The sequence below is a fragment of the Phyllostomus discolor genome, chromosome 2, assembly GCF_004126475.2.
Source record: "Phyllostomus discolor isolate MPI-MPIP mPhyDis1 chromosome 2, mPhyDis1.pri.v3, whole genome shotgun sequence".
Lineage (NCBI taxonomy): Eukaryota > Metazoa > Chordata > Mammalia > Chiroptera > Phyllostomidae > Phyllostomus > Phyllostomus discolor.
Window position 1 is genome coordinate 24,077,327 of NC_040904.2, and position 25,347 is coordinate 24,102,673.

Below are 25,347 nucleotides of genomic sequence, written 5' to 3' on the forward strand. Positions count from 1 at the left end.
AAGATGATTTTCTGAAATGACTGTTTGAAATCATATCAAACAAGTCTTCAAGAATAGACATGGCTTTAATCATCTTGATATTTCTGGGGCTCGGTTCTGCTGTAGGTTCCCAGAAATGTGAGTTGTTGAATCAATGTGTGCTTAAGGAAAAACTACCAAATTTCTCATTTGATGAAGCAATGAGGGCAGGAGGGCAATGAGAAAAGACTGTCTTGTTTTCTCTCAGTACTATTTACGACATTATTGGTTGAGAAATACACGGTCCCTTCTGAGCAGCCGGTTGGCCCCTGGCCATATCACGCACACACATGCATGCAACATCCTCACCCCGAGCAAAAGCGCTGTTCTCCTTTTCCCACTCATGGGAAAAATTTCAGGCGGTTGTTAAACAAGCATGCAGATGCTTTTGTTTTGAATCATCAAAAATGACATCGTTATTTTACAAGCAATTACTTTAATAATGCAAACAAAATTCTGAAAAGCAGAGGGAAATTTGGTAATTGTATAGTCAGAAATGTGCAAACCATAGGTGTACCATGCCTTATTATTTGGAAATGCGAGTCAAAATTATGTATTGGTATATGAACACGTATACGAGGTCTGTCTGGAACAAGTCCACCATCGTTAATACAACAAGAATGGTTTGCATGACATTGATTTAACCTGACACCCAAGGAGAGCAGCCTGGAAGACTCATGTGTGAACAATGATAACTTCACTGTACTAGTCAGTGGGGGCAGTAGATGCCGTTGAGTGAGCCTGTGTTCTGTGTGGTTGTTGCATTCAAAATGACTGAGCAAGTAAAGCAACAGATCTGCATTGATTTTGCATTAAGCTTGAATATTCCACCATGGACACTATTCAGATGCTTCAGAAGGCTGCAGCTATGGGCAACTGATGATTGGCAGCTCATTATGACAACATGCTCACTCATGCAGCCTGTTGGATACCTGGGCTGGATACCTTCTGGACAGACCTCATATGTATATAAGGGTGTGGGGAAAAGGTCTGTACAGCTGTAGGTCAACCACTGACAGTGATTATTCTGGGTTGAGAAGTGAGACTGGGCATGGGGAGCAGGCACATTTTATTTCAGATATTTCTGCATTATTGTAATTCTCTCCTTATGGGATTAAATTCATATGTTACATGTATAACCTAAAAAGAAAAAATTAAGCATAATGAAAAAGTTGGTATTTAAATAATGTCTCACTAACTTACCTTATCTGTAATTGGGGCTAATATTTAAAAAGTTTCAAATATATTTTTCTCCTTTTGCATTTCTGATTTCATCACTTTTGCCCTCATCCACTTGAGCCTCCATCTACTTGGCAGTCAGTGGGCACGTGGTGATGGGCTGAACATTAGGTAGTTTAGCAGTACAAGGAGAAGGACCAAGGTAAGATAGAATTTAAATACCAGGGTTGGATTATGCAGCATGACAACAGCCTTGCGAGCAAAGCTTTTGCCTTGAGGAAGGATAGTCCCAGTTTCTTTATCTTCCTTTAGTCTATCAACCCCTGAGCACGGAGGACTTAATATTATAGACCTGTGGTGTAGAGGGGTAGGCAGCCAGGTCAGTTCCAAGGTTGGTGGAAAGAAGAACGCAACATGGGAGAAGTAAAAGAGAAAATTTTTCAGTTCTGGTAGGGGTGGCTGTAAAGAGAAGGAAAGAGACAAGTGTGAAGCCATTAGAAATGGGCCCTGACTTCCCCATCTTTGGACTTGGGGAGGGGGGAGAACATTAGACAAGTTATAATAACACCGTGGGCAATGTGACCCTTAGGGAGGAGATCCATTCCCAGGTGGCTCACAGTACCAACCCAGGGCAGCTGATTTAGTTAACAGCACAGATTGCAGAGCCAGGCAAGGGGAGGCCTGAGGTTCAGCTCTCATGAGTCACCCTTGCCTCAGTTATGGAGAGGAGAGGAGAAGAATTTGAGGGACTTGCTGGACAGCTATTCACAGAAATCGCCATGGGAGGAAAAAAGATGAGCACAAGGAACTGCAGAGAGAACAGTCTACACTGGTCCCAGAGGGGGCCACAGTGGGTGCTGAAGTGAAGTCAGGGTGGTCAGCTAGAGCTGTGGTCTTGCCACGTGTGCAGTGCCTGGATGGCAAGTTACACCACCCTGGACTTCATCTGGAAGAGGGTGGTCACACAGGCAAAGGACATTATCCTTCAGGTAAGAAGACACTCCCTCCTTGTCCCCATCCCCAGGCACAATGCTCTTCTACCAACACAAGGAATCAGAACCCACTTTCTTATGCTCCCAGATGCCACCTTTGGGAGACAAAGCATGGGAGAGGGTAAAAGAAAACATTTTCATCCAAATGACAAATTGTTTCTTAAACGTACTACACGAATCATCAGTTGGTATTACATTTAAACCAGGACTCACAATTTCCCCCCTCACAACCCTGTGATTAGTTGCTTACGATGAGTTCTAGACAAAATAATGGTTCATTTTCTCTGCACATCTGATTTGTAATGTAAAATTTTGTAATCTTACAGTAGGTAAAAAGTAATGATAGAGAATAAAGTTTCAGTGAATAAGAAGGCTCAGCTGGAGAAATAAATCTTGCCCTAATGAAAGCTTAGTCTTAATAAGAGTCAGGTAGGGAAGGGGAGAGGATGTGGAGTCAGTTGAGAAAGAGTATCGGACATTTCGCACGTGAGGGCTGACACCAAATCACACGCAGTGGAGTGCAGTGTCTCTTGGTGCATCTGTGATTGGTTGTATATTTCTTATGTTAATATTGTTCAGAATTGTACCAGCTTGTGGGTTTATGTTGCTGTTGAAGAGTGAGGTTTGCCCATTAACCTTCAGCTAATGGAAAATCTTGGGTGCTGCCCTGGCACAGAGGCTGAACCCCCACCCCCACCACCACTTAGAAGCCATTCTAGGGCCAATGGCTCTGACACTGCATCCAAAGTCCCGTGTGCTCCAAGGCAGTGGCTAAGTGCACACACACTAGAGCTAGACTGTCCTACTTACTGGCTTTATGTCCTTGGGCAAGTTACACAAACTTTCTGTGACTTAGTGGGGAATAGTAACAGCACCTATTTCTGAGGGTTGATTTGAGCCACCAAGCCTCTTGGCTTGCCTGGGGCTTGAGACTTCCAGTGCTAAACCTGGGTGAGTCCCAGGCAAACCAAGAGGAATTGGAATTGGTCACCTCGGTTAATGTGAACGTAAGATATGAGCTTCCTTGTCAGAAGTGTGCTTGGCACAGAGTAAGCACTTGGTAGTGTCTGTTATCATTATCGTGGTCTCTGTTACAACTGCTACTATTGTATATGGAAAAAGGAGTGATCCCCCAGCCTGGTGGAAGCACTTGAATATTGCCATAATACTGTTTTAATTACAGAAAGGGGGCTGTATAAAGTAACCTTTGGAATCTCTAGGTCTTTTAGTGTCCTGAAATTTTCACCTAATTGTTTATTTTATTATAAAAAGAGGTTAATACGGAGATGACCCTGAAGTGCAGGCTGGAATAGAATTCTTTACCATGGAAATAAGTTTCTCTGGGGACACAGAAGAAGATGTAGCGAGAAAGAAGATCTAGTAACATTCACCTGGTCTCTCTGAACTCCTCCCAAGTCCTCACGTTCCAGTCAGGAGCAAGTGAAACTTTTATGCTAATGTGATTTTGAGGCTCAGAAGCACAGAAGTGTGTTGGGAACACCACCAGGAAGCTCTAAGGAAAGGCTGGATATTTTGGTGTATTCAAAGTGAGAGGAAGACTTTCTTGCAGCCGAATAGGGAAAAAAATGGCTAACATTAACTGATTGATTTTTATACGTTGGACACTATTCTAAGGTCTTTACGTATGTATTGCCACTTAATGCTCACAACAATCCTTTGATATACACACTTCTAGTTTAGAGGGAAAAGCTGAGAATCAGTGATGGTAATTTACAATGTTTAGGTTAAACAGCAATTAATAATACTTGAAATCAAAGCGGGATTTAATTTATACCCAGGCATTTTAATTAAGGAAATCCTATTATAAATTGTGTATCACTTTCATTTACATAATACTTAGAGAATTGTTGATAGTTTCAGTTTTGAATGAGACTTTGGTCTTTATAGTACACTTGGATGAGTTATGTGGTACATTCCCATTCATGCTCAAACCTCTCTTGAGGGAAGCCCGTGTGATTGACCCATGAAATCTCAGCTCAAGATATTAACTATTCCCCCGTGGGAACCATCTGAACTGGTAGCATAGCATCAGGGAAATAAGTCAAGAAAGCAAATCGCTTCTGTCAAGTTAACTTTGAAAACTAGAAAGTCTATAGTGGAAACAAATGTCATAATTATAGAAATATTTTTATATAAATTAATGTTACATGTGACAGAGGTCAATATATCTTTGAAAGCCCTAGTTTTATTTATTGCATCTTTCAAGTTGTATTCAAGTGTAACTTGCTTCATTCTTAGGTAACCTAAAATCCAGGGATAATGGCATTAGTTGTCATAATTAATACAACAGAGAGTCAGCTTTTTTACTCATTCTTGTTAATTATTTCTACCTTTATTTTCTTATTTCTGCCTCTCTAGGCAGAAATTATATCATAAAATAGAGTAGCAATGTTATTCAGCTTCCAAAACCTCAACTTTCTGGTTGTAAATTTGTAATAGCTGGTTATATATGTTTTGTCCCATAGAAGAAGACACAAAGGCCTATTGAAGAACTAACACGAGCATTAAGAGAGTTGAACTATTCCTGCCTCAACTGTCTGTTTCCCAATGGTCCATGCAGTAGCATGAACTTTGGGGTTAGAATACAACCAACATTCATTCAACAGTGGGCAGGAATGGCCTACTGCCCCCAGAAACTCTGGCACCTCAAATATTTACCTTGTGTGGAAAATCTGATTCCAGGCTCCAACTAAAAGTCATAAAGTCCTAGAGCTAGAAGTGACATTGTGTGGCAGGCTCTCTCTTATAAGACAGAATTGCAATGGAATCAGCTCAGAAAGCTTTTTTTTTTTTTTTAAATCTTGAGATTCAAACACACTTGAAAGCATAGCAAAGTTCACAATTTAGTTTCTCCCATGTGTTTGGGTCATAATGGATTCATTTTAAAATTCAGCAAAGCCCTGGAGAGGTAGATCTGTTGGTTAGAGCATTGTCCCAATATGCCAAGGTTGTTGGTTCAATCCCTGGCCAGGGCACATACAAGAATCAACCAATGAATGCATCAAGAAGTGGAACAACAAAAATCAACGTCTGTCTGTGTGTCTGCCTGTCTCTTTGAAATCAATAAATAAAAATTAAAAATAAAATTAAATAAAATATTTCTACATTGACAAGGCCTCTATTGTCAATTTTTTGTTTCACTGAAATCCCTCTGTTGTGAAGGGGAATGTGAGAATCAGAAAGCCAAGAGGGGTGGTATTGATGACCCAGAGCCTGTTTGAAAATGGTTGAGATATTTAAAAAAAAAAATATATATATATATATATTGTGATAGCTTCTTGCTCAAAGGAAATTTCTTAGCAGAAAACCATTGGGCTGGTGCCTCTAGAAGAGGACCTTTCACATTCATGAATTCACAGTCATCTGAGCCACCACACTGTATCTGGTATTGTTCTGTATAAACATACCCTACAAGGAAACACTTCATTATTATCGAGTCCTGAGCTGGTCTCTTGGATTGAAAGAAGTGGCAACAAAAGAACAGGTAAGACAGATGATAAGGAGTCTTTCCCAGGATTTGGATGGCAAAAAGGCAAGAAGTAGCTAATGTACTCAGTTTCCATAAATGCTTATGAGGAAGCTGAAGTGGCCATGTGCTCCAAGTACAAATACCACAGAACTTGCCATTGCCTATGACAGCCCTGGTCACCTATCAAGAGCAGCAATCTTCTGTGGCAGGCTATGACTGAGCCGCCCCTAGAACCAAGGGAGGCAGACCTGGTGGTTAACCAGGAGCTTTGTCACCACTAATGTTACTGGGCTGGAAATAGTCTGGGTTGGGATGAACAGAGATGGGGATACATGAACAGTAAACCTTCAGTCCTTACTTTCTCCCCAGTGGTGGGACCCACCCACGTCTTCACTGGAATGAAAGCTGGCTCTGAATCCTGCCTAGCTACTGCCAGACCCCTCCCACTCGGAGACTGGCCCAGTTCTTGGATTTCCCTGTGTCTACTTGAATGGACTATGCTGGAAACATGCCTTTGACATTCATTTGCTGCCAAGAACTGCATCTGTCCAAGAGCTCTGGTTGTCCTGTAAAAGTCATCCTTTTAGATATGACTTTAGGCTTTATCTGCAAGGCCGCTTTTTATAGTTATGCAACCTTTCCATTGCAATAGTCTTGGGGGTGTCATTCCCATAGGCCACCCCTTCTTGAGTAGCCAATGCAGAGGCCCTGCTCATCCAATGCATGTGAGCCACACTCCTTGGACACTGGGATTTGGGATTGCATGGCTGTGCCCAGGGTAGGCTGGCATTCTATTCTAGTTAGTTTTTTTCTCACCCATGACTTCTTACCCCATTCTCTGTTCTTATAATAATCTTTATGTCTCTCAACCCCCTGCATGCATTGTCGCCAAGATCCTACTTTATGGCTCAACCAAACCTCATTTAGCTAACTAAGTCTAGCCCCAGGAATGAGAGACAGAGAGGAAGAGAGACATTTGAGAAATTGCATGCAGGTCTTGTTCCAATAGATGGAGATTGCAGATGCCCATAGAATCCCCCTGACCAGAGCCAAGAACCTTACAGAGCATAGTAAATTTGCACTGATAGAGAACTGTACTTCTTCTTCTTCATCTTTTTTTTAGAACTGTACTTCTTGTGGTTCTCTCATGGCATGTGTATGTTCAATGGTAATTAGGCAAGAAAATAATAAAGGCAATAGAAATATGATTTTACTAATTTTTTTACTATTCACAAATTTAAATAAAATTAGCCTGTTCTTTAAGAATAGAGATTTTATCAACATTTTTCGGAGGACCTCAGGACATGTGGCCCCAACCACATCAGCTTTATCATCACAGGATGAGATCAGCTCTACCTGCAGCACAGCAACTCACAGTACAGACTCTGGGGCTCAGCACCTGGGCATCCAATCTCGGGTCTGCCATCTGTGTGCCAATTATGTAACCTGGGGCAAGTTTTGTGTTCTATGTTTCTGCATTTTTAATTTAGGAATAATGATACTTTAATCACAGTAAAGAATTTAAAATCACGCCTAGCACAGAGTGCTTGCCTCTACCAGTAGCACAGAGGGGTTACCCCAAAACACACTGCATCTGTGTTTATTTAGGGAGTACCTGCTGCTTATCAGTATGGAGCTTGTCACAGAATGTGCAGTCATATATTTTTTATTATAAAATACACGATGCAAAATTTATCATTTTAACTAAGTGTACAATTCAGTGGCATTAAGTACATTTGTAACATTGTATTATCTCTATTTAGTTCTAGAATTTCTTAATTACTCCAAAGGGAAACCCCATACCCATTAAGCAGTTGAATTCCCCTCTCCCCAGCCCCTGATAATCACAAATCTGTATTTTGTTTCTATGGCTTTGCGTATTCTGGATATTTCATATAAATGGAGTCATATAATATGTAGTTTTTTGTATCTGGCTTCTTTCACTTAGCATGACGTTTTCAAGGTTCATCCATGTCAGAGCATGTATTGGTACTTCACTCCTTTTGATGACTGTATAATATTCCATGGTTGGATATGCTACATTTTGTTTATTTATGCTTTTATCAGTGAGCATTTGGGTTGCTTTCACCTTTTGGTTTTTGTGCACAGAGCTGCTATGAACATTTATGTGTGTGTTATTGTTTGAACACCTGTTTTCAATTTTTTTGGTATATAACCTGGGGATGGAATTGCTAGGTGATAAGGTAATTCCATGTTTAACTTGTTCAGAAATGGTCATATGCAATTATCTCCTTGTCCTTATAATGCCCAAATTTAAAAATAAAACCATCATATTAATTGTGAAGCAGATGTACCTGAATAGGGGCACCTGTGGTCCCTTCCCTGGTCCCCTGGTGGCACAGACAGAGGAGCAGCAACCCTTACAAAGAGTGCCTCACATCAGGGTCATGTCTAATTTGGTGACTGACATCTTATAATTATAGAAAAGGCTTATTATGGTAACATTGTTCACATTTTTATGTTAAATTTAACGACATTTCTAATATTTCCAGGAATTTAGCCAATATTCCCCCCAAAGTGAGAATAATGAAAACATAAATCATGAAACTAATTTAAAATTAAACTTATCTTTATGTGACTCTGTTGACACTTTTACTTCTTCTGCAGGGAATTTTAGGTTACCACTAGAAGGAATGCACCTTCCAACCGCAGCGATTAGTCTGCCTCAGTTCTAGAGAGAGGAACCTGAGCACTTATCCCATCACAAAACCTCCAGGGTTAGTTCGTTTGGAAGAAGTCGACTTTTCGTACCATGCACTCATGATTTTCACCAAATACAAGTTATGTGTCCAAACAGTAAGAATACAAAGTAGTCAACAAAACTAACCAGAAATCAGAAATAAAGCTGGGATATTTTTATAGAAGCTAGCATAATTTGTAGATGCAAAAGTAATTTTGGAATTTATATGAATTTTAAGTCAAACACATACATATGCATGCGTGTGTATATATAAATATATATATGTATACATATATATATATATATACATTTTGCATTATGCTGGTATAGTTGATTTCTGGCAACAATACAGAGTCACTTTGTGGTCACACTGAGTCAGTGGAAGCCCATGTGTTATAAATAAACATTTGGCTCTTCCAAGCAGAGATTTATCAAAAGTTGTGCAGAGGCAAACAAGGCAGGCAAGCCGTGATCCCCTGCAGGTACCGTTCCACGTGCTACCAATTACTTTACAATTCTGCACAGTGCATAACAGCAACCAGATTTAGGGCACAGAAAATTTTAGGACATTTCATTATTAAACTCCACTAAAATGGGTCTGTTTACATTTTTTCCCTCTGAGGAAAGAAGAACAGGTCTAAGATCATCTTTATGTGAATCAACTACCTCATCACTCCCTGCAGCTGTCAGTTCTGAATTAATACTTTCTGGCCTAGCCACCAGCCAATAGCCTCCAGAGAGCACTATTAGGAGTGTGATATGTATTCACCCAGAGATTTGATTATGTTAGATAGGTTGGTGCAAGAGGCAGGGTCTTCCAAACAGTATGTATCAACTGTCTCATAGTCTTTGAAGCTCTTGCAAGAAGTAGCCTTCAGCAACTCCTAACCAAGCCTGGTTTTCCTGGGATGTCCACCGGGGATCTGTTGTCAGCTGATTTCATAATTATGTGTCTGACATTGAAAAACTAGGCAACATCTTGTTTCATTCACAACTGTTAAATGAGGTTTCACTGAATACAAAGCAACTAATTTTGTGTAGCCAGTTCTGAGAATATACCACAAATTTGGAAGCCAATTTTAGAACATAATTCTGGTCTTAAGGGAAACTCAATACTACAGCCTACAAACATGACTGAAAGCCTCTTAGGAAGGTATTTTCAAACATACCATCCTCTTAGAGCATGCCTTCTGAAAGATGTTACAGATTATTTCTCACTGATGCGGTTGCTGTAACGATATGGATATGTGTTTAATTTGAAGAAGTTGATTCCATTTCTTATCCTGCACCAGAGAAATGTCTAATATAATCATCATTATTAATAAATATTTTGGAGATTTATCAAGTATGAGGTAAGGTATTATTAAGCCGGGTACCGAAACTCCAAAAAGACCCACTGAAAGTCTTATAACTTAAAAAGAGATATGAGGAATATATTATTATAAATAAAAATAGCAATCCAAAGTAAAGTGCAAGATTACTAGTAACTGGAATCACTGAGGGCATAAGACTGGATTTGGACTGATGAATGGCAGGTCTAGATAATGGAGTAGAGGGAACCTAGGAGAGCAGAGCAACAGCATTGTCAAAGGCATGGATGTGGGGATGACAATGGCACATCCACAAAGGCCGTGTGAGATAGACAGGCTGCAACAAGGCGTGAATGCAAGGTCGAGTCCTGACTCTGCCATCTATTGGTTACATATCCTTCGATGGGCTATTTGACTTTCTAAATTTTTTTCATCCATAGAATGAGGACAATAATAACTAGATGGCTGGGTTTTCACCAGGATTAAATAAATAACTGATTCAGTTATTCTTTTATTCAACAAATATTTATTAAGCACTGTAAAGATTTTCGGAAAAGCACACTATCCTTAAAAATAAAAAGTTCACCTGTCTGGAAAGAACAAGTCCGTGTGAGAAGTTATTGGAGCCTGACACCAGAGCATAAACTGCACCCAGATACAAACTGTAGCCACTGCCCACTCACAGCCCCTGCGTACCAGTGCTGATACAAAGGCAAACCAATGGCAGGGACCAAATAATGGTCTATTTCTATTATTTATAGTTTATATATTTCTTTGTTCAATGATTTGCAAGTAATTCCCTATTTTCTCTTTAGTTTGTTTTTAAAGGGCAAGGGTTAGTGGGAAGAAGATAATCAAAATAAAACTTGTGAAAATAAAATCCAAGCATGTCCAGACATACAAAGGTTTGGGGTGATTGAGCTCCCTATAAAGATTTGTTTTTTTAAGCATTAGGAAAAATAATTATGAAAAGGGATTCAATATAAAACAGACACAGACTCATAGATAAGAATTTTCAGAAGATCATTCAATATTCATTTGCTGAGTTCCAGCAGTGTAGACATTGGATATGCAATATAAATAAAGATGTGCTACCTATTTTATCTAGTGGGGGAGACAAACAATAAAAAATAATACAGAAAAATACAAATACGGTAAGTCCTGTGAAGGAAAAAAACAGGAAATATGCCCCTCTCTCTGCAAACAATATGGGAACAGCTAATTTAGATTGGGGTGGGGGCCAGGGAGGGCTGCTCTGAGGAAGCAACTTTTGTGCTGAGACTTTGAAGACGGGCAGGAGTGAGCGAGGTGAGGGGTGCAGATACAGTGGTCCAGCTCTGGGCCCTGGGGTGGGAAAGAACCTGGACAATGAGGTTGGTGGACAGAGCCCTCAAAGACCTCACCAGATCTGGCAGCTTCTTTTTTTCTTTTAAAATTTATATCAACCTTGATAGATGCCTTCAAAGCCAGGTTGGCCTGGATGACTTGTAAGATCCACTGGCAACTCTTGCAAGAGAGCTTTGAAAAATATTTCTTGTATCAGGGGTAGTCTACTTCCCAAGCATCCATAGAAGGATGACTTATAAAAGGTCCCCCAGCTTCAAGAGATCACATTCACACAAAGCAACTCACATCAGACGAGTGAATTTATAAGAAATGATGTGGCTATACTGTGCTCAAAGAATAAAATGGTAATAAAGAGTGAAACAAAGGGCAGTAAGGTTAATTTTATTTTCTTTTTAAGATTATAACTCCTTCCATGTACCATGCCCTAGTGAGATGGCCAGAGCTCTTCCTGCAGGTCCAACATGTCAAATGCCCACTACTTACCTCTCTCTGGTCTTACTGAGCAGGCCCTTCTCCAAATACAAGTACCACTTAGCACAAATTCAAGGGTAAACTGCTGCAGGTCGTCTGCAGGTGTCCTTACAGATGCTCCTGTGCACACAGATGCCTTAGGAATCCACACTAATGTAAAGCCCAATAGGCTGGAAAACCCAATGCCACCGTGAGCTGACGGCATCTCGTGGGAAATGATGGCAGGGGAGGCTCATGGTTCCTTGTATCTTATGCCTTCCCCAATCCATGTGGGGAGAAAGAGCTGCTGAATTTGATTTGATTTTAATTTTAGGTTCTGTCAAAATGGAAAATCAGTAAGCAGCCCCCTTTCTTAATCACCTTCATCAATATTATGATGCTCTATGCTCAATAAAATGCTCTCTGAGAAGCTGCTGTTGAAAAGCCCAAAGTGTGTGAGTATGGGATGTTGGTGGGTGTTTGTTTTCTGGCATTCTCAAAGAGAGCAGACCAAACTGAAGACTGAAAGGTTGTACGCAGGATAAGGAAATGCAAATACAAAGAACTGAGGACAGGAGACAGAACATCAAAGAGAGGGGGGAGATAGGAAGATTTATTAAGGAGGAAGAAAGTCAAATCAAAGGGAAGACAATAATGTGATGGTGGTGGTAATAACCCAAGTAGTCTAAATTTTTCACTCTGAGTAGAGCAAACAGGACCTAAATATAACTAGGGTGTGCTTTGGGACAAAAGACAGAACAGAGTACACCAAGCATCTGTATCAAAAAAAACCTCAGGCAACTTCGCATATTTTTTTCTCATCAAGTTTTCAAATACTCTTCTGGGAAAAGAAGATGAGAGTTATTGGCTCAGAGTCAGTGGAGCCTGTTCTGTATGACCTGGTGGCCCTTGAAGTGTGCATCTGTCACAATGGCGGGCACCGTTTCCTGACACACTGCCTCTCTCTGTGGCGCTCACACAGGGCCGTGGAGTGAGATACCCCAAGAGCCCACCAGGCACACCATAGCCACTAGCCTCCTCCTGTCTGCCACCTTCTCCTGTGGACAGAGACCTGGACATGCGAATCAGCACCCCAGAAACCTTTCTGTTGTTGTTTCTTGTCTTTTGATTCTGTGCCCCTCCCTTCCTTGCAGCATATGGAATCTCATCAGTGGGTACAGAGAACAACACTCCAAACGTGAGCAAATGTTCCCTGGGGTCTTAGAAAGAAGGCTGGAGGGAAAGGGTTTCAGAGTAGCCTAAGAGCAGCAAAGTACTGATGTTGAACTGCCAGTTCTTCTCGGTACTATTCTTCTCATTCCAAAAGCTCCTTGAATACCCAGTGTTTACAGTTGGAGTCAGGTTCCACCCTCACCCCCATCCACTTACAGGGAGGAGTTACAAATCAGCTAAGGGTGGCAGCTCAGACAGTGACTGCCACCAGTTCAGACCCATTTTGCACCCCTCCAACACTAGGTCACTAGATAGCAGCGGACTCTACAACATTCCCCTCATGTGGTGCCTCTCTTGGACCACAAATGGTGTTATAGACACTCTATACTACCAAGTTTGCATCTCTTACTCTTCCAAACATTTTGTTGACATCCTTTATCTGCTGTTTTCTCCCAAGCTTATGACTTTTAACTCTTTTATTATCATTTAAACGGAATTGTAGATAAACACGTGTTCAACCAGCCTTGTTTACTGAGTCTTGTGTGTGTGTGTGTGTGTGTGTATTAGGAGGGGTGTCAGAAATCCTTAGACATCATCTGTAACAGGAAACTCCAGATGAATGTCGCAGTCACTAAAAACTGATTGTCTAGAACAGGGCTTGATAAACTATGGCTCTGGGCCAAGTCTGACTCATTGACTGTGTAAATAAAGTTTGATTGGACCACAGTGATGCCCATCCATTTATGTGTTATCTGCGGATGCTTTTACACTACAATGACAGAATTAAGTAGTTGTAACAGAGACCACATGGCCTGTCTCTGTCCAAAAACTTTTACTATCTGTCCTTGCTTTTACAGAAAATGTTTGCCCACCTCTGGTCTAGAATGTAAGCCAATAATAGTAATTAACATGGCAAGACTTGATGTAAATATTTTTCTATATTTCAAACATTTCTGAAAAATGTTAAAATTTTTGGAATTACTACATTTAATGTTGGTGTCAAAGTGAATGCCATGGGAAGGAAAGAAATATATTTTACTGTTATGGCAAAAGAATACCCTTTTAAAGAAAGGTACTTATTCAGATTCAATATCTAGTGTTCAACAGAGCAATGAGATAAATGTTACCCATAGAGGGAGCTCAGACAATTCCTCACATGCTAAATTTAAAAAGTGTTAGTCTACTCTGCTCTTTCTCCTGGGCTGGGATCAAGCACTGGACTCTGCACTGGGTGAGCAGGTACAAAGGCAGCCATGAGCTCTTATTGCTCCTTTGATTCTGGTCCATTCACTGGGGACACGCCACCCTTACACTCTCTCTTTGAGTTCTTGTGTCTTTAGACTCTCATCTGTCTGGAGAACTTCAGCCCCTTTCATCTGGAGGAAAGGGAGATAAGATGAGAATACAAAAGAAAGCACTGCTCATAGAAATTATCCCATTGTGTAAATGTGCCATAGTTTTTTGATCCACTCATTAAAGTGAGGGGCACTTAGTTTGCTTCCAGCACTTGGCTATTGTAAATTGTGCTGCTATGAACATTGGGGTGCATAGGTTCTTTTGAACTGATGTTTTGGGATTCTTAGGGTACAATCCCAGCAGTGGAATTGCCAGGTCAAAAGGCAGTTTCACTTACACAATAGAATACTATGCAGCATCGAGAAAGAAGGAGCACCTACCCTTTGTGACAGTATGGATGCAACTGGAGAGCATTATGCTAAGTGAAGTAAGCCAGGAGCTGAAAGACAAATACCATATGATCGCACCTATAAGTGGAACCTAATTAACAAAACAAATAAGCAAGTAAATATAACCAGAGACATGGAAATAAAGAACAAACTGACAGTATTCAGAGGGGAAGAGGGAGGGGGTAATAGGGGAAAGAAGGGGAAGAAGGGTCATCAAGGAACATGTATAAAGGACCCATGGACAAAGCCAAAGAGGGGTAGGATTGAGGGTGGGAGGTGAGGGCAGGTGGGGCAGGGGAAAGTGGTGGAGGGAAAATGGAGACAACTGTACTTGATCAACAATAAAAAAATAATATTAAAAAAAATTATTTACGGCTCCTGTCCAAGAAGGTGGTGGTGGTGTAGACTGTGGATTAGGAAAGAGAAGGGGGATTCCCAGACTCTCTGTGGTCCCTAACCCTTATCATTACTTTATTACGGGTAGGTCCAAGCCCAGCTTTACCTAATATGAATGAGTGGAGAGGCCCATCCGCATCTCCCTGTACAAACCGGGCCCACGCCAGCTGATTCCATCATTTCATGTCAAATTAGGTTTTGGTTTGTTTTGTTTTTAATGATATCTGAGATGGAAGGAAAGGAGTGTGATCAAAACCGGAAAAAGACTTTTATTTCTTCTTCAAAAGTCAGTAGGGTCATTATTATAATAATCTGATACAGTTCTCTTTTTAATACAGCAAAGGTCATTTCTCATGAGATTGCTATTATTAGTAAAATACCTCATAGGGATCAGAAGATTTTGCCAAATCATATCTTGATGGATAAAATGAAAGTGATTTTGAAAGACATTAATTACATTTCCTTAAAATGTGCATGAGTTCAAAAGTTAACTATAGCAATGCTTGAGTGAAAGCACATGGGAATTTCTTAAACCCCAAGTGTTTAGGACACTGGGTTCTATTTTGAACTGATGTGGGGTCCCTTCCCCACCAGGGCAATATAATTTCCAGTAATGGTATTATTCACAAATAGCACTGTAACAAACCAAGGATGGCAACAGGTTATTGTTTAATCTTTTCTTTGTAAATTTCCTCATATTTTAGTACTTTAAATTCTCAAATAAACACTTTACTTTGTTTTACAGTAATTTGTATAGGTACTGAATTACTTTAAGAAGACAGAATACTCTTCCTGCCATTGCACATAAATTAAAAATATATAACAATCTAGGGAATGAAAAATTTACTATGACAAAACTTCTGGAAACATTAACAAACATCTTGAGTGTTTTATGTATATTTGACTTGGAATTATGACAAGATGATACAGTACCAATGTTGTAAGAAATACAAAGGATGTCTATGTTTGTCTTGATTCTTTTACTGTAGATTCAATTATTTATAAAAGTTCAAAGGCTTTGTTCAAAAACAAATGAACAAAACCCCCCAGGGTATAACTGTATTTATGAACTGGTATGATGATAAAATAAAAATTCAGTAGAAAGAGATGATAAGAATGTAAGAATAGTCTTAATTGTTCATGTTTACTGGAAAAATGATCTACTACTTAAATATTTGTAAGGTTGTTTTTAAAAGAACTTAGGAAAAATCATGTAGATTCAATAAAGAAAAGACAGTCAAAATACAATGAATTCAGCTCCTTTTGAAAAGGAATGAGGGCCAACAGGACTAATCTTTAAATATCAGTGATAGGTGAATTTACATATAGATACTTATCTCAAACCACCTTTCAATGTTTTGAGTTTAGGAAAGCTTACTTTTTTTTTTTTTTTGCTTAATTTTAATTCTCTGCATATTTTAAGGGAAATGTAATCCACATGTTTTGAATTCATTGACACAACATGGCTAAGCATGACTGAAGCACATGGGATACTTGTAGTTATTGTGAAGCTGTTAAAACTCCCTTCCTTGAGGAACTAAATAGCATGTACATAAGAAGTCAGAAGATGACACGCTAAAAATTCAAACATATAGAATGAGGAGTTTCCTGTCTTCCAAGCCAAATTATCCCTTCTTAAAACCCATGTCCTGTGAGAAGAATCAAAGGACGATGGGAACTACAAGTTGAATGCCATGCACAGTCCAGATGACTGGGCCTGCTATAGAGTGTCGTTGGAAAGAATACTCATCTCCTCTATTAAGAGGTGATGACTAAACAAAGAGTCGGTTCATTAAATTGCAAATTCATCATAAGGAAGAAGATCATTTTCACTGCTTCCGGGACCTGCTGGAATGTCTCATTTCTGTAGCAGCAGTGCTCCTCACACTGTAATGTGCAGATGAATCACCAGAGGGACCTTGTTAAACTATAGATGCTGATTCAGGAGGGCTAGGATAGGCCTCAGAATCTGAATTTCTAACATGTACCCAGGTGATGTCGATGTTGCTGGTCCATGGACCATGTTTTGAGAAGCAAGGCTCTGTTTCAGGCTTTTACTGAATATCAGAATACTGATATTCTGGGTTGGATAATTCTTCACCTTGGGGGCTCTTCTATTTGTTGTAGGCAGTTTAATGATATCCACTGGAGGCCGGTAGCCCCTGCCTTTCCTCCCCTAGTCATGGTGACCAAAATGTGTCTAGACATTACCAGAAGTTCCCCACCTGGGGACACAATTGCCTCTGGTTGAGAACCACTGCTCTATTGTTATACTTACTGGTCACATGTTTGTTGCATAATATAAACACCTCTTTTGATGAGCCAGCTTCAGGGAGTACGGCAGTCATCAAACAAATAAATAAACAGCTTTCTTTTTTTTATCCTGGGCAATTATACTTTTATTTATGGACACTGGATTTTTAATTGATTTTTGTTTCCCTCCTTACTATGGCCACTAGGGTGCTCAGAAGTAAACACAATTTAATAATTGTGAACATTTTCAGATATAAATTTCTGAAAAATAACTCAACTACTAGATTTATTTTGTTTTCTATGTTTGCTCCCCCCCCCCACATTCAGGGAATCATCTTTTTCATTATATATTTTTATAGACTTTCATAGAAAATTTGAGATAAGATTGATTTCCATTAAATAAGGTAAACCAAGCAATTTGAATAGAAATTGACCAGCCAGGACAGGCACAATGCATTAATTTGCTAATCATATTTGGTCATTTACTGTTTGATAGGTAATCATAAATTTGGGCAGATAGTGAGACACACCTCAAAAGTATTAAACAATCTAGCTTATTTTTTCCCCAAGAAACTAGTAAACTGGTGAATACAGATGACTGGAGAAAGAACAAGAAATTAACATGGAAAAGGTATTTTTTAAAACTTTATAATGGAGATATAATGTTAGCCATCGAGTTGAGGCTGAAGAACTTGGCCAAATAACTAACATTTTACATTTTGCCAGTTTGGACATAAAGCACTTAGAAATAATTAATTTAGAGCATAAAGGACTTTAAAAAAGGACGTCAAACAATGATCCAGCTGACTTTTTTTCACTTTTTTGAGCTGTAGAATTCCTGGTTTGAACATTTATCAGGAAGGTCAGTGTGTAAGCTCAGCTAACTCACAGCTGATCTGCAGGGGAGGGAAAAAGAGGGGAATCTGAGGCCCTTTGAAGAGGCCCCGGAAGCCCTTTCAGGAGCACAGGTTGGAAACCCGTGACCCTGTAATACACGCTTGGGATAAGGGTGAGGAAGTGGTGGCATGAGGAGACGCAGAACCTGTCTGAGGACTTGGAACTGCTCGAGAAGAGCTGGGACTGAAACCCAATCACAAAGGCTTTAGTTAGACAGGATGCTTGGGAGTCTGGAGTTTTCACCTGGGTCAAAGTTACCAGCATCTCACCAAACCTTTAAAATATGCAAGTTTCTGCTTCCCTCTCCCCTTCTCCTCAACCCCCATCCTCAATCTGATTCTTTAGAGGAAATCGGTGTAAGAGTTTGATGTGTTTCTTCTAGAACTCTTTCTCCTTTTCTTTGTCCTGGTTCTTCTTAGCCAGCTCTATTTTTCCTTTTATCATAGCATTTTACACATTCTAACATCTTACATAGTTTACTTGTTTATCATTTCTATTATTTATTGTCTGTCTTTTCCCACTAAAACAGTCTCTATGAAGGCAAGGAAGAATATTTGCCTGTTTTGTTCCGCAGTGTTTCCCAAGTTCCCAGAATAGTGCTGGCAAGTAGTAGGCACTCAGAAATAGTTGTGGCATGAATGAATGAATGAATGAATGAAGAGTGAATAGCGAGGATGAATAAGCAGAGCACAGAGAATTTTTATGGTAGTAGAACTATTCTGTGTGATACTATAATGGTGGATATATCCATACAATGGAACACTACTCGGCTTTAAAAGGAAATGATCTATCGAGCCATAAAGGAACATTAAACACATATTACAAGTGAAAGAAGCCGATCTGAAAAAGTTACTTAGAAATCAGAAGTTAGGAAGTTTGACGTGAGAAGCAGAATCATACTCGGAGTTTCTGCAGTGGTGTTACGTTTCCTGCATCTGTGGTTCACTTTAATGGTGACATAATATTTTAATGGCTGTTGGATAATTGATGTGAAAAATTTTTCTGAAAAATTTTTATTTTCTGTAAAACAATTTATTATTAAAAGCCCACTGAATCTTTTTTTAAGGAAATAAAAAGTTGTATTCTATAATTTTGTGCTGGTCTCTAATGTGTCCAGACAACAATGTGGACAGAGGAAACCTAAGAATTCAGTGTCCTTTACTAGCTCTTTGCACTCAACCCACATGTACCTGCCAACACGTGACACAGGTTCTGTCTGTTTCAGATAGACTCATTCACAGTTTGTAAACATGCCCATCTCTGAAAATGGACTGTACACAAAGTAATGCCTGCCAAATTATCAAACACCAGGACTCTTGATTGCCACCTATGTAATTGCCTGGTTTTGGAAAAACATTTAAAAATCTTTCATTACCTGAAGTTTGATGGTTGTTGTGAAACAAACAAGAGGAAATTACCTTTTTTTCCTTTTCCTCTGTCATATCAAAACCCTTTACCTAGTCATATAATCTCTTTTTCGTTCCCTGGCTACCAGCTTTTCATCACACACAGTGCTCAGAAATACGGATTTGCTCGGTTTTTAAATGAGATTTGATACTATCCAGGGACCATTTTGTTCCCCTAAAGGGCATATACTGCCAGTTTCATAAAGGAAGTAAATGGAGAAATAACATTCACTTTCTTGAAATTGGGTTTGTGGCAAACTGGATCTGAATGTGACCTTCTGTGGGGACCGTCCGCATAGGACTGGCCCGGACAGCACTACACACTTGGGAGTAAAGACCATCTCCAAACAACGATGGATAACTGATAACTCTGAGTACAGGCTTCCCTAAAAAAGGGGAAAAATGCTCCTTTCAAAATAATACAATTAGAAGAAAATATTTAAGTATATGAACTATGCCACACTAAACTACTTCTGCTCCTAAAAACCATCCCTTTTTATTCTTCGTCTATTTCTCCTGTTAATTTGCCTACTTTAGGGAGGTATGTTGAAATGCACTCCTGTGCATTTTTGCTTAATTTATGTATATACTTTTACTTCTGTTTATTTATTAGAAAGGTCCCTTTAAACCTACTAGGGACATACTCAAGGTAGACACTACGTTGGGGAAACTGTCCATTTCAAAGGGTTTGAATTACTCATTTCATTTATAAGCAGATAATCTCTCCTGAATTTTCACAAAAAAAAAATGGCTCAAGAATGTACACGTGCTTACCAATTTTACTTTCAGCTGCTTCCTAGTTAAACAAATATACATCTTGTCTGGAGATAAATATCAGATAAACCAAGATGCAGATAAACAACATATCCTTTAGCCAATAGCATTGTTAAGGCATTTTTCTTTATTTATTTTACTGTTCAAAGAAAATTGAATTTTTTAAGAAGGAGGAGTCTTTGAACATAGAATTAATGAGAAGTAAAGTTATCTGATGTGTCCTCTAGAGGGACTCGGCCACATGCTGCATTGTGAATTTAAGAGTGTAACATGCTCACCGGTGATGTGATTACCTGCCTGGGCCTTGCAGCTCTTTCGGCTGGGGAGGAACAGTAATCTGCTGTTCTCTCAGTAGACTAATCTGGAGTAGGTATTTTTGAATGGATTTGTAGGTCTTCCTTATTATTTGGGTGTTTCTCATGGGCCAGTGTCAATGACTGGAACCAGGATATGTGTGGCCCAAGAAAGTGAAGGGGAGAACAGTCTCCATTATATCTGTCTGCTTTTGACTACAATCTACACTTTGGACAAATAGGAACTGATGAGGAGGTAAAGTAATCCAAGATAAATTTCAAAGACCAAGAAAAACTCTCTAGAAAAGTTTTTCCTAACAAATGGCCCCAAGGGATCACTTCAATGACACGAGGCTTCAGGAAAGTTGTAACATCTTCTTATTTGTTGTTTTTCCCTCTGGAATTGTGAGAAAAAGCTGCAGGATCTGTCTCTGCCTCCAAATCTTACATTTCTCCCCATAGTTAACTAACCCTACTCCTATGAGTAAACCAAACTATTTAAAGAAAGAAAGAGACCTTCCCCAGAACCATTAAGTGGGTAAGTGCTATCATTACCACCCTCCAGATTGGACCAATTGAGCAGGAATAGGTCAGAACCAACCTTGGCTTGGGCCCCTCTATCATCCCAAGATGAGGTTGGACTTGACTACATGCAAAATTTCAATAAAGGAAGTTTTATTCATAATTAACTACGAAAACAGCTTCTGCTGCTTGATATTTGCAATGAACTTTATTTTACTTTTGTGTCTTCTTGTATCTGCTCAAGTCAGGGAAAATCAACTCATGTAGGTCTATTAGAGAACGGACACATTACCAGCTTTGAAATTAGCTTTCTGCAAGTCAGGCTTGCTGATGTACTCTACAGATGGGATTTATTTGCACCCAGTCGAGAAATACTTCAAAGCTAACAAAGCAGCATTGATGAGTTCTTGCAAGCTCTTATATCACCCTTTATGGAACTCCAGTGACGAGCCAGATTTTCAAGGATTCATTTCAATGTCATGCTTTTTTTTTTAACCCTAATCATTTTTGTTCACATAAATGAATACCAGTGATTCAGATTTTTAACATGCCCTTTAGCAGATGAACTAAATTCCTCTGGTCTTGTAAGTAAATACAACCAGGCAGTGATATCAGACCATCACTGGGAGTACGAATACATAACTTGCAGTGGCTGGTGAACCTGCACCCATGCTATGGGCCTTTGAGGCCCAGCAGAGAATTACTGACTTGGGAGTAACAGGCTCTTTCATAACCAAAACGACACTGCTGACCTAGCCGCAACAAGATCTGGGGTTTGACAGTTTTTCCGACATGCTGGTAGATTTGTGCTGATCTCTTTATACTCCATGACTGTGCCCACTGTGATCGAGATCACGCAACAGGAAGATGGCTGACCGGCGCTGGAAGACGTATTTGTAACCTTGATTATTCTGCTGTACGCTAACTAGTGAGGTACCTTTTCCTTTAACACAGCTTATTACCAAACTGTTAGGTTGAACACCATGAAAGTGATGTTTTTGTAGGTCAAAATATAGGAAGTTGAAGATCAGTTTTGATGCAGGATTCTATCCGATACCAAAAGAACTTTTCTAAAGGGTTGTTTTTGTCATGTGTTTGTAGTATGGCCTGGTAACACCAGGCTAACATTACTGTTAACATTTTGTTGTTGCTTTTGTTTCCCGCTGGTGATTTGTCCTTTTAACTTTAATGTCGCAGAAGTGATTTCTATGCTTCTTCCCTTTGTTTCTTGATGACTTTGTATAAATTAGCAAGAAAGACCAAACACCAACACCACATTGTACACCAATAACACATTAAACATAACAATTTCCAAGCCTAAATCTTTCTTCAATACGTTTTTAAGGAAAGAAGCATGATATCATAAAGCTGCATGGACTCATAAGAACAAGCAAAATTGTGCCAGCCAGATGACTGCTGGCATTTTGCTCCTTCGGAGCAGATTGTGTACACAATCTCTGAAATAACAACAACGTGTCCCCTGGAGTCAGCATGAGGCCCTTCTTGGTGGATACACAGGCAGTGAGTCATATAAATCTTCCACCCCTCACACACACATATATCTGTGCACAGAATTTTCTAAAGATGTCCAGGAAATTAGAAAAGTGTGAATGAATTCCAAAGTATCAACTTAATAATATACATACTCAGTTTTAGGTCATCCCTTATAGGAAACATCAAAAGAATCCCTGCCTTTTTTAAAAAATATTTTAAGTAAAGATGATGGATTCACTCAATATTTTTAAAAAGAAAAAACCCAAGTCACCTAATTGACTTTTAAACTCCCAAAATAACTTAAGGCAATAGGAAATATCACGTATTTGAGAACTAGGTGCTCGAAGTAGCTCTGCAGGACTTTTTCACATTTTCACAAGATGAAACTTAAACAAACTTAACTCATCTGATCTTTAAACTAAAAACAAAATAACATAACCCAAAACAGAAACTATTCTAGTAGATGGAAATGTGGCTAACTTGACATTTGTGACAGACTTCCTCTGTCAAAGTGGGAAATTCATTTAACTTCTCTTACATTAAATTCTCCAACTTGTGCATAAATACATAACTTATTAGTACAACGGGCAATTGTAAAGAGTTTGTGTTCGTTGATTTTAGCTATTCCCAAGTGAATATGAACAATATCACTTTTATTGTCACCACTTAAAAAAGTTTTAAAGAGACTCATCAATAAGTTATTGTAGACACCTTTGAAAATGTCAGATTCTCCACAGACATGCTAAATAACAATAGCTGTCATTCCCAAACCCGTGAGCCACCCTCCCTCTCCTTTGTTAGCATGAGACTATATTCTCTCCTGTTTTGCAGTGGGAGGAGGGGGAGAGAGTAGATTAGGAGACATCCTCCGGTTCCGAAACCAGGAAGGGATGACGGTCAGTAGGTGGGTGACTGTGACTTGGATTCACCGTCTCAGCTGTGATTCCTTCTGGAACGTGGGCTCCACAGCTTTTTCAATGAGGGCTGTAGCCTGTGAGGAGATGTCATGCCCAGGGAGAAGGCTAGGACTTTCATCTAAATCTCCAGGGAAGAACATGCCTGCTGCTTAAGTACGACTGTAGGAAAGATCTAATTTGCTCGACAGTGCCTTGGGGCCACCCAGATGACCTGTTTGACGCACACCCAGAGGGTGAGCCTGCCCTGGGCGCCCTGCCCTCTGTAGCACCTGTGTCTCAAACCCATCGCTTTTCCCGGGGACAGGACTAGGACGCAAAATGAAGGAAGCACCACAAAATTTGATACCCAAGATAAATAATATTTAAAAAAAACAAAATGAATACAAAAAACCCATGATGAACAAAATGTGAAAAGCTGTAAATAAAGATGTGACCAATATCATTTCTTGCCTCGTCTCCAGTGTGGCTCAGTAAGACACAGCTATTGACCCAGTCTTCACTTACAATTTCACTGACCTTTCTGGGCACCTCCCTAAAATGGGCACCCAAGAGAAGTGTCGAACCCTGACATCCTTTTCTTACTTTGTCTTTTGTTTTCTGACTGGCTCACATGGTCACTGGCTCCTGACCGACAGACATCACCTCCTGACTATGGTGCTGCTCTTTTCATTCTGTACTCCAGTGTCCAAGAGATCGGGGGCTGTGTCTCTCTGGGCCATAGGTGAATCTCACCCAGAGCTCAGTCTTTAGCACAGCACCTGGCACTGGGTAGCTGCTTCCTAAATGTTGATTGAATGGATGGAACTCAAAGTTATATATCGCTTCTTTGCATGATTATGTAGATGGAAAAATGCCTCTGGCTGGACCCCTACCTTAAAGCCTGTTTTGGGGGCCACAGACCTCTCTCTAGGATTTTCCTGAATATTAGGGACAAGGATCCAGAAACAATATATCTTGAGTTTCAAAAAAATCAGAGGCGCATGAGTAGATTCAAAGAGAATCAAAGAGAGGATTGACCTTCCTGGGGGAAAAAGTGACTAAAACAAAGTAAGAGTGTTTCGAAATGATCTATTTTGCAAAAGATCCAGAAAATGCAACTTATGTCATTTTGAGGGTTTTTTTCCCCCTCAGTGATGTCTTAAATTTCTCAACTTTGGGGAGTTTGGAACACTTACCTTCAATGGTACACTGATCAGGGACTGGAATCTTCTTTCCGATTTCCACAGCGTATGCTTTCACTTTACTGAGGTTCTTCTTTAAGTGCAAGTAGAGCTGATCTTGGTATTCTACAGGACTCACCGTTGCCTCTAGAGTTTCTTCCTGGTAGTTCTTTTTAACCGTTTCTGGCAGATTCTCTGATGCTATATGTATAATACTTGGGTGTGAAACTGAAGAATTGCCCAGCTGTGATCCATCAGTGTCTGCCTTAAAAGGTGACTTATTTCCTTGGCTAAGTGAGTCTATTTCTGAAAGGGAGATGCTGGCTGGTATATCTCCACTCTCAACAACTTCCCCATCATCTGAACTCGTGCCCTTTGTTAGCACAGTGTGCAAAGCCAAACTCTTCGACCTGCAAGACAAACAAAGGGGAGGCTGAGACAGTAGAGAGCTACCATTCACTATCAAAGAAAAGAAGGAACAACCCTGGGCAAAAGTTGATAAAACATAGACTGCCCAGTTATATAATAAGCTGAATCTTTGAAGATCTACACCACCTTCCAAAACAAAGATTTAAAATCAATTTCATGGCACATGAACATGGAACATGGTGGACTTACATGTTTATATGCTTTTTTCTACTTCAGCTTTTTCATCAGAAGTTCAGAGAAGCTTTGATATCATTCTCAATATTAGCACATTGGTAGAATTGAAGAAGTGTTTTTTAAAAATAAGCCATAGGTTTGTTTCCCATTTGTATTCTCTCTGTTTTTTTTTTTTTTAAATATTAAATTAATTTATTTTTAGAGAGAGAAAGAGAGGGAGAGAAATATCAATGTGTGGTTGCCTCTCACATGCCCCCTACTGGGGAGCTGCCCTGCAACCCAGGCAT

The 25,347-nt window shown here is 39.7% G+C and overlaps 1 protein-coding gene across 3 annotated transcripts in view; it reads right to left on the reverse strand.

The window, feature by feature from the left end:
• The window catches only part of VEPH1 (ventricular zone expressed PH domain containing 1), a 200,510-nt gene that overhangs the window by 63,621 nt on the left and 111,542 nt on the right, over positions 1–25,347 (reverse strand). For all 3 annotated transcript variants that reach the window (XM_036017603.1, XM_028505107.2, XM_036017602.1), the window contains one exon: positions 24,473–24,867. In XM_036017603.1, the coding sequence (XP_035873496.1) occupies positions 24,473–24,867 (395 nt within the window). The remainder of the gene's footprint in view (positions 1–24,472; positions 24,868–25,347) is intronic.